This window comes from Myodes glareolus, chromosome X, assembly GCF_982192425.1.
Source record: "Myodes glareolus chromosome X, mMyoGla1.1, whole genome shotgun sequence".
Classification (NCBI taxonomy): Eukaryota; Metazoa; Chordata; class Mammalia; order Rodentia; family Cricetidae; genus Myodes; species Myodes glareolus.
In genome coordinates, this window is record NC_142053.1 from 129,671,473 (window position 1) to 129,681,875 (window position 10,403).

The 10,403-nt window shown below is 43.6% G+C and overlaps 1 protein-coding gene across 2 annotated transcripts; it reads right to left on the reverse strand.

Annotated features, from left to right (window-relative positions):
* Positions 1-8,097: 8,097 nt before the first annotated feature.
* LOC125417913 (spindlin-2-like) lies at positions 8,098-9,761 on the reverse strand. 2 transcript variants are annotated; one of them, XM_087902782.1, is made up of 2 exons: positions 9,616-9,761; positions 8,098-8,963 (listed from the first exon to the last, which is right to left on the reverse strand). In XM_087902782.1, the coding sequence occupies exon 2, from the start codon at positions 8,959-8,961 to the stop codon at positions 8,152-8,154; it is 810 nt and encodes a 269-aa protein (XP_087758908.1). In that variant the 5' UTR covers positions 8,962-8,963; positions 9,616-9,761; the 3' UTR covers positions 8,098-8,151. The 2 variants fall into 2 exon arrangements, with proteins under 2 accessions (XP_087758908.1, XP_085540904.2); XM_085684778.2 differs by lacking the exon at positions 9,616-9,761 and adding an exon at positions 9,447-9,551.
* Positions 9,762-10,403: the final 642 nt, after the last annotated feature.

The window sequence follows — 10,403 nt, forward strand, 5'->3', positions numbered from 1 at the left end:
TGATAATAATTCAAAATTTTCTTTAGGTCCTCAAAAGATTATCAGTGCCCACAACAAGCAGGAATTAACCAGGAAAACTACACCCACATTCCCCCAAAATAAACTATGGAAATTTTCCTTTATTTACAAAAAAGAGGGGAAAATGGTGGGGGATAATTCTGTATTCAGTCAATTATGTTTTAAATAAATGCTGATTGCCCAGTAGCCAGGCAGGAAGTATAGGCAGAACAACCAGACAGGAAGTAGAGGTGGGACAATGAGAACAGGAGTATTCTTGGAAGAAGGGAGCTCTTTCTGCAGTCCTGTTCAGACACCAATGAAGCAGGATGTGACCTGCCCCTCTGAAAAAGGTACTGAGACATGTGACTAACATAGATAATAATAATGGGTTAATATAATTTATAAGAGTTAATAAGGAACCTGAGCTAATGGACCAATCAGTTTATAACTTATGGAGATCTCTGTGTGATTTTCTTTGGGGCTAAAAAGCTGTGGGAACTGGGCATGACAGAAACCCCAACAAGCAGGCCTTCATGTTACACACTCTGAGCCCGAGCAACACACAGCCTCCAGGTACCAGACTTCATGAAAAGCCAGAAGGTGAAGAGAGAACTATGCTCAAGAAATGAAGCCTCCAGGGGAATGGTCAGATTTGGGTGGCCTCACCAGAGATCAAATTGCTGATATTGAATGGAAGGCAAAAACCTTTGGTGACTGAGAAAGCAGATCTGTTGCAGGTAGAAGACAATTAATCTGTTGCAAGTAGAGTGTGCAGGTAGGGTACCAGCACAGCCAGACCAAACACCAGAAGAATCTGTTAAGTCTCAGCACCAATGAAAGGATAAATAAAAAGAAAGGTGATAGTGAGTATCTTTCAGTGGGCCCTGCCAAGGTATGCCACTAAGGAAATTCACCACATACAACAGAGTTAGTGAAAGATGTTTATTGGAGAAGGGGAGAGCAGAAGAGTGAAAGGCCTAATTGGAGTGGGGACTTGAAAGAGACAGACAGACAAGAGGAAGCAGAGAAGCAAGACAGAAAAGAAGAGGCAAGAGAGGGAAGTAGAGACAAAGAGAAGAGTAAGAGACAAGAGGGACGAGAGACAAGAGAGGTAACGAGTTGTGAAGAGGGTGAGCTGTGCCTCATGGACTCTTATAAAGGGTGCACATGTTGCATAGCTGATTGTGGAAAGGCACCTGGTGACAGGTCATGAGGGAACTGCTTTGACAGCAGAGGCAAGCTGCTGTGCTGGCGGGAACTAACAATTACCCTTTTCCGTTTTTAAGTCTATCACTTCAGAATGTGGGGAACAGGGTGTCATGTACGCAATGCACCTTTAAACCTTTCTGTGTACAAGGACCTATAAATTACTCAGACACAATACAAGAGCAAGTCTTATTTGGTGCATACCATTTGAACACTCAAATGAATTTCAATATTTGACAACTTTGAATTAGCTATCCATTGTTTCATTATCAAAAGTTTATTTCTTAACTCTCAACAATTCTAATGTAACTCTCTTGAGTATTTCAAGGCAGGTAAAAATAAAACAAAACATGTTTTGGATTATTTTCTCATTATCCATTGGACATTATATTACTATGTACACCCAATCTGGGAAGTAAGCATAAAACTGTTATGTATCACTCTTCTTGGAGGATTCATCTGAAGAAAATCATCAAACAACCCAGAAAACAGAGAATACTTCCTTTGTGGTGCACATAATCTCTAATAGCAAATTAAGGGCATACTTTGAAAATACACAAGAAAGTCAACTAAATTTAACTATAATCAATGTCAGCATATGTGTCTAAAACATACTTATATACATCTTCATGTATTAGCATAATAATAAGACAGTTCTTAACCAATTCAAATGACTCAAATGTCCAGAACTCTGCAAGTGAAAATAGTGACATTTCAAAGTTGCTTCTGAGACTCATTAAATTTTCTCTGTGGGATAGTCCTGACACAGAGATCCACCTGCCTCTGCATACCAAGTGCTGGGATTAAAGATATGTGCCACTACTGCCCAGTCTCTGTATTTATTTATTTATTTATTTATTTATTCATTTATTTATTTTGGATTTTTGTAGCCATAAACCTACAGTTTCCAAGAGTTTCTCTGTGAAGCCATGGATGTTCTGAAATACATTCAGTAGACCAGGTTGGCCTTAAACTCAGGTATCCTCCTGCCTCTGACTCCCAAGTGCTGGGATTAAAGGGATGGTTTACCCATGGCCCTGCATCATGCAGTCTCCTAACTGCAATACCCTGTAAAATCAGTATCAAAAAAAGATCGCATACTTCCAACATAAGAAGACAATGATACACATGTGATATTTAAATAAGAATGTGGTACTTTAAATGCTTCCCATACATGTCAAGCATTTGAATATTGGGATCTTATTTGGTAGACTTAAGAGGTGTGGCCTTGCTAGAAGAAGTGTGCTGCTTCCAGTGGGCTCTCAGGTTCTTTGCATTTCAAGACATGAGCTCTCAGCTGCTACTTCAGTTGCCTGCTGCCTGCTCCCACCACTTCAGCATCATGGAATATTAACCCCCTGGAACCAGGAGCTCAAAATAAGCTCTTTCTTCCTTGAGTTACTTTGATTACAATGTATTATCACAGCAAGAGATAAGTCACTAAGTCATGAGTTATACCTTTGAGAAAAGACATCAAAATATAAATTCATGACCACATTAGCATCAATGACCATGATATTGTATCCAGAGTTGGCTTGGTAGAATGGATCAATGACACTCATCTGAAAAAATTTTAGTGACAATAAGGCAGAACCAGCAAGCACTAAAGGAGATAAGATAAAATCTAGTACAAGCAATGTGTTAGTAACCGTGGCAGAGGAAATGCCTCACACAGTGTGACAACTCTCACTTAAAGACAGCGTTTGGAAAGATTAATAAGCCTGGCATCTAGTAGTAAACTGCAAGAAGAGTAGAAGTATACACTTTAATCTCTGTTTTGGCAGTATGTTACCATGTACAGTACAGAGCTGTATCCACGCACAAATATTGACAATTTAGATAGTGCATGCTAATTCTGGGGCATTATTTCAGTCTCATCAGAAAGTGTTTTATTAGTGTGGTGACTACATGCATGAAAAACTCAGGTTGGCAGTAGTAGCAGAAGAAATTTCTTTTCTCAATTTTTCATCCCTAATTGGCAGACCTAATAACTAGTCCATTTCCAATATTCTGTGAGTCAGTCAAAGTATACAAAACTTCATTTAACACAGAGGTTCCCAACCTTTCTATTGCTGTGATCCTTTAATTCAATTCTTCATGTAGTTTCCTACCATAAAATGATTTCTATTGCTACCTCATAGCAGTAATTATGCTAATGTTATGAATCATAAAGTAAATATCTAATATTCAGGCTAGCTGATATGCAATCCCTGTGAAAAGGCTGTTCCACTCCCGAGGGTCATTTCTCAAATGTTGAGAACCTCTGATCTAGTGGAATATAACAAGACCTGAGAAAATGGCCTTAAGTTGTAGAAACTGAGAACATTCAGTTCTGAAAATGTTTTGACTCTACATACATTATCCCAGTGAGATTTACCATGCACGACAAACCAACAGACAATCTCAGGTTTCAGTTATACTACACATCAATGAACCAGGCTCAAGTACTTAGCCCAAGTTTTGTGAGTCAATGACTTTCATCTAGCCAGTAATTTGATAGATAGAAGAGTTTGGGATTGAATTTCCCCGTTGGGGTAACAAACACTTTTTCTTTAAAGCATATTTCCACTTGGGCAATTTAAAAAACAAGACCTGCTGGGCAGTGGTGGCATATACCTTTAATCCCAGCACTTGGGAGGAAGAGGCAGGTGGATGTCTGTGAGTTTGAGGCCAGCCTAGTCTACAAGAGCTAGTTCCAGGACAGAGTCCATAGCTATAGAGAAGCCCGGTCTCAAAAAAAGAATCCCCCCAAAACAATAAGAGCAAAAAAAAAAAAAACCACCAAGGCATATTTAGTCATATTACAGCTTTTGTTATGTGAAGGAAAATGTATCCTAATTCACCGGTGGCAATAGTATAAAAAGGAAGGTATAGCAAATGTCTAAAACTGTGTTGTCTGTGCCATCAGCTTTATTTATTTATTTATTTATTTATTTATTTATTTATTTTGCCATCAGTTTCTAAAATGGTCTTACAGTCATGGTATCTGCAACAGCTCAGGCAATAGCTGGGATGAACTTGACAATTTGCTACAAGACTTCAGCTCATCTTAGAGATCTGATGGAGTTGGGAAGATCTTTATTCTTACTACTAGTACTTTCATTGAGTATTATATAGGGGATTAGATTTTTTCTCTCTCTTCGTAAAAATCTGTTTATTTGTGTTGTATCAACCAAGAAGAAACAGGTAGGCTTTAAGCAATGGTCCACAATCACTACTGCCTTGTGTCATGAACTACTGACAATAGTCCTTAGTCTGTGTCAGATGCATTCTGTTGTGGAAGTGTCATTTAATGTGTTATATATAACTGTCTAATACCATGTTGATTCTCACTGTAAAATGTGGCACAACTTCCATGTGCCTCCAGTAGCCTTTGCCTCCATTGAGACTGGTAGCCAGAGATTTTGGGCATCCATGACTAACAGAGCCATTATAGTCAAAGTATTTCACTAAACAAAGACCAACTTAATCTACGGGTTTATATGGTATTGGATAAAGATCCCAAGGTTCTAATTTAAAAGTATTTTGCTCCTGACATTTGCTGTGGTGGAGGTGAAGAAAAGGACAAAATTGAAGGCCATGCAGGACAATTTGGTCTGGGACTGTAGAAGAACCTGGTGATTATTTTGGACTCTGTATGGTACAGTGATGACTGATGTTTTGATGTCTTACCAGACTGAACTACACATATTTTCCATATTACTTATTATTTTAGACCAGGGGTTAAAGTCCTAATTGCTGACAGCATATAGTTTAGCTTTAAAAAGGTTTTCCTTCAGCAGTCATACTTAAATGCTTCCCATTAAGAATGATAACATTTTTTTGGTTTTGGTTTTGGTTTTTGATACAGGGTTACTATGATACAGCCATGGCTGTTCTGAATCTTGCTTTGCAGATCAGGCTGGCCTCAAATTCACAGAGATGCACCTGCCTCTGCCTTCCAATTGTTGGACTTGAAGTTATGTACCAATATGCCTGGCTGAATGTTAATATTTTTACCCTCCAATGAACTTTGTTAACACAGCAGAAAATTTTTGATGATATTAATAATAACTTGGAGTCTTAGCTAAAGTTACTATTAATGTGAAGAGACACCATGACTACAGCAACTCTTAAAAATATTTGAACAATGTGGTAGCTTACAGCTCAGAGGTTCAGTCCATTATCATCATGGCAAAGATCATAGGAGTGTGCAGGCAGACATGGTGCTGGCTCCATCTTGATCAAGAACTTAAAGAAGTTATCTGGAGATGCCAGAGGGTGCCTGTTAAAATGTAACACAAATCATGCTGTACTTCTGCTTTACATGCCCAACTATCTCCCAGTCTCAGTCAAGGAAAAGCAGAATTCCACTGTGGAGGCTGTAACCTGCAGGGCTTTGGTCTCTCTGACACCCTTGTGACTTCTCTGAGATCACGTCCCACAGTTCTCTACCTCCCTCCATCATCCCCCACCATGCTTCCATCCCAGCTGCTCCTCCTCACCTGTGCCAGGTCTTCTCTGAGCTCCAGCAACTGTCATCACTCTACCTGGAACGCTCTTTCTCCTTTACTGCTGCCAAGGGGCCACACTCTCGCTGCCTTTACGTATTCATTCCAAACCTAGAGGATCCAAGAAACCTTTCCTGGTCACTCTGTTTCTCTGTAAAGAGCGTTATCTTTGATCTTCATTTTCCCAAAACTGGACTACGTGTGTCCTTTCTTATCACTTATCAATATGAAAATATTTCTTATAGATTTATGAACTACATGGCTAACTACACATCTGACACACTACAGAGGAATATCCATGAGGATAAAATTCATTCATCTGCTATATCCACTGACCTTACCTCTGTGTCCCAAACAGTGCCTGGTACAGCCCACCCAACGTGTTTATGGAATGAAGATAAAACAAATGAATGGAGAATCCATGGTATTGAGCATATGAAATCAGACAAGTATCCATGCTTCTAGCCATAAAACTGCAATTGAACCTCCTTCCAGGGCATGGATTCGGATTTTACTGAGGCATGGCCAACTAAAACATTTCCAAGGTTAAAATGAGGTCAACCCACCCTTCCTTGTATCCCTGTTGGGAGATTGATCCTATCCCAGGGTGTTTATGTGATATGAACTTACCACAAGTCTAACTGGATGCAGAACACAGCAGAAACATAACTAACCAACAAAACATGGAAGCTGGCAGAAGTGCACCCCAGAGGACCTGCTGATGTTGTCTGAACAAAATCACGTGATGTAGGAAAAAAAAACTAAGGCTGTCCTTGTGAGGTGTGCTTGTCGTGTGCCATTCTTGAGGCAATCAGCCTGTAGAATGAATGCTCCGTAGTGAGCATCGATGAGGTTTAGCACTTACTTTCAGTGTCTGGCAGATCCTTGCTTGCTCCAAGTGTGTCATTAGGAAGACCCCCGCAGCATGAACCAGAAACACAGTTGTCTTGGGAGACAACGGGTGAAGGAGGAGGCAGAGCACAGACAGTGTTCTCCGAGGGACTTTGGAAGGTTGGGGAGTGACAACAGAGAGTTGAAGAGGACAGGGACCTGTGTCCTGAACCCCACAGTTGTGACACACTTTCCTGCATTCCCAATCCCTCTTCCCACAGAGCCCAGCTCTTTCATAGGGCAGTTTTCTGCTAAAGGAATTACTTAGTCAAAGCCACAATCTCCAGCCCTACCCCATCCCCAGGTTATACCACCCTCTTGCAAAAGAGAGGTGCACATATCTCCATTAGGGGTAGCTGTGAGTTTAAAAAGGAAGGGGGAGTTAGTTTGGGTAGGAGGTACCTAGAAGGTGTCAGTTGCCTCAGGCTTTTCAGGGAGTCAAACCAGAATGGGATGCCTAAGGAAGGGCAGTTTCCCTTTGCCTGGGCACTGAATGGAGTCAGGCAATTGTGACACGGAGCATGGACAGCCAAGTTCTCTCTATACCATGGAGACATGAGGCACAGCCATCAGATGGCCCATTCCCCCAGGAAGGCAAGGACAATTCCAGCAAACAGGACAGTGTCAGAACTGCTATTTCTGGATTCACCAAAGGTTTGTTTTCCCAAAGAAATTACTTGCCCTTTGCCCAGAGCAAGCCATGAACTCTTGTTAGTTGCTTAGGCTTCAGGCTGTGTCAGACTCTCTGAAAACGGACAAGTCTGATATGTAGATATAAACTTGACATTGGCTTCCATTCTCCCAGTAGGCCCTTAGAAAGGCCATTCTGTAATTCTCTAACATGGGTGCTTTGCTTGACAGTTGACCATTGCCTCTATGAACAACCAGAAAGAAGAAGGTGGATGCATTAGACCATTCTTCTTGGAATGTTCCTCCCAGTTACACTTAGAGTGTACTGTGTCCTATGTGTGAGTCCTCCTGGCCTCTGATGTCCCAGAGGCTCTCCTTAGGGACCACCCTGCCCAGCAGACCTTTCCTGCCCTTCCTGTGTCCCTCTTCACACTGCTGTGTGTTTTCTCCTACAGGAGTTCCTTTGGTTTTCTGAAAGCCAGAAGGTGCCAGAAGGCTTCACTCTGTTACCCCTCCTGCCTTCCCAATCCATGTTTCTTCCTTCACTCTGTCCCTCCCCCAGGGAGCCTCTCTCTCTCTGGCTCCCCTGCACTTCTCCCTAGGCAGTACCCTCCTCTACAGCCCAACTCCAGTTCCTTCTCCTCCTCCCCCCCAGGACCAGACCAGATAAGTCCCATTCCATTTTTAGATGATACTAGCTCCCTTCTCTCACAGGCTGAATTGACAGCTGTTCCCTCCTTCCCTGCTCCACCCACCAAACACACCCAGTGTTTTCCACAAGGCAAAGTGGAAAAGCATGCCATACACACAAAAATGTGTATTCGTCAGGACAAACTTATGCCCATGCCGAGCTCCCAACACACTTAAAATCAACAGCCTCTGAAAGTCTAGAAGTGACAACTTTATTTCAACAGTTGTGGCATAATTTTGTCAATTAGATATTTTTCACTAAGTCATAGACATGGATATGAAAATCATCGTCAAATTTGATGAAGTACACCGACGGTTTGGCTTCTACTTTGCCAATCACCTTGCCAGCCCTTTTGGAACCATCATCTTGGGTATATTCCACGATCTTGCCTATCAGACCATCCTTAAATTTCAGGTCTACATCTGGTCGAGGAATCTCATTGTACTCTGGCAGGATACGAAGATCGCCCTTTTTATAATCATCCAGGAGCTGGTACATGTATAAGATGGGGTCATTCGCATAGGTAATGTAAAACCAGGCATTAAGGATAGGAGCTTGAGCCAGAACCATCCCCCTCCATTTATCTTTGGAGCCATGCTCACCCTCAAATAAGTGTTCCACCGTTTTGCCAATTAGGGTATCAGCAAGGTTAGGATCAGGGACTGGGGATGGTTTTACTGCATCAGAGAGCACTTTAAGGGACAACACTCTTTCATCTTGGTGAAGTTCCAATCCATAGACGCAGTCTATTCCATCGTATTTCACCAGATAGAGAGGGGGATTTATAGGAACCTGATGGAGAACCGTTCCTCTCCAATGAGTGATGGGCCCTTTCCCTTCCTTCCACTCGTGAGAAATTCTGCAGCCCACGATATTTCTTTGGGCCAGGGATGAAGATCTGCTCCTCTGCCTCTTCTGAGCAGGTGTTTTCTTGGTCAGATTTGCAGTCTCGTTGGTGTTCTTGTCACAGGACTCATGTCCAGCAGCTGCATCTGTGGGTTCCCCTTGGCCCTCAGTGGTCCAGAAATACTGGGTGCGAGTGTCTGGGTCCATGGCTGTGTTGGGGAAAAGCGGAGAGACAGTTAGCTAAGGGGATAAAAGGGTCAACTTACTCACCCCCCCCCCCCCGTTAGATGCCTCCACTTCAGAGATCTGGTCCCTAACCGGTCCCCACCCCATCCCCAGAAGCATGAGGGCAATGCTGGACACCTCTCTGGGTGCCTGTTGATGTGTTGTGCTCTCCTGGCTCCCTGGTGCTGTTGGGAAGGGCTGGAGAGCAACAGTGGGGCGGCGGATATGAAACTGGATTTGGACCTCCGAAATGCCGGAACTGGCGACTCTCAAGCTCAACAGTCCGCGCCCGCTCCCGGAGCCCCGCGCCTCACCTGGCCCTAGCAAACCCGTTTGGAGGCACAGAGCAGAGAAGCGCGGCAAAGCTCCCCTCCTTCCTCCACCTTGCCCTTCACCTCAGTGTGCTGAGCAGCCCGCCTGCGGTTCACAATCCCTGCTGCCTACCTAGGCCTCTCCCTGATACCCACCTCCGGGCTTCTCCGCGCTCATTTCCGAATCTGTGCGGGGCTCCTAACGCCCCGTTCTCGCTGCCCGCTGCGGGTGTCCTCCCCGCGCGCTCTGCGTGCCCAGGGATCGCTACTCTGTTTCCCCTGCCCTCTCCGTGCCCTCCCCGCTCGGCTCAGGCCTGGCGCCCACCTAGAAGCTTGCCTAGCCCGGCGTCCTGTTGTGGGATCCAGGGCTCCGCAAGCCGGTATTGGGCACCTTGCTGCTGCCTCCATTTAAAGTCCACGGCGAAGGCGCCAGCCTAGGCGATGCTGCCAGGAGCCAGAGGGGATGATCCGCCCGCCAGGGTTGCCCGGAAGGGTGGCGGGACAGGCAACTGGAGCAGCCGTGGTGTCCTGAGGCTGGTGGGCTCCTGGCTTCTTCAGCTTTCTTCTAGTGGAGGCGGCTGCCCTGCCACCTTGGAATTCCAGCAGCTGCTGCTCCTCTCTTATTCTGTATATTTATTTGTCTTATCCTTTTTATGCTTTATTTTGCAGGGCTTTTTGTTGTTCTTTTTTGTTCTCTCTCTCTCTCTCTCTCTCTCTCTCTCTCTCTCTCTCTCTCTCTCTCTCTCTCTCTCTCTCTCTGGTCTGTATCTCCTCTTGCATTTCTTTTCTGTCCAGTGTTCATTACTCTGGTTCCTTTAAAGTTCTTTTAACTCTTTTGACTTTCTTATACTCTTTAGCTCCATCTTTCTACTTTTTTGCTTCAGATACTTTTTTGAATTTTTTAAGTTATCTGTTATATAGTAAGGTCCAAAATATGCCCCCATTTCTTCCCAAAACGGCAGGGTCAGTGATTTGGTCCAAAATTGTACCTAAATTAAGCTCAAACTGAACTCAAGATTTCTGGTAGTTAGATAAAAATCAGCATTCTTCAGGAACTAGTGAAACAGGTTTGTCAGCCAAAAGGAGTCATTTTCTTTGCCTCTGCCTGGAGGG

Excerpts from the sequence above, each read along its gene's own strand:
- LOC125417913 (XM_085684778.2), bottom strand. The coding sequence starts at position 9,468 with ATGAGCGCGGAGAAGCCCGGAG. Across the intron at positions 8,964-9,446 it reads GAGCGCGGAGAAGCCCGGAG|CCATGGACCCAGACACTCGC; the intron begins GTGGGTATCAGG and ends TCCCCAACACAG.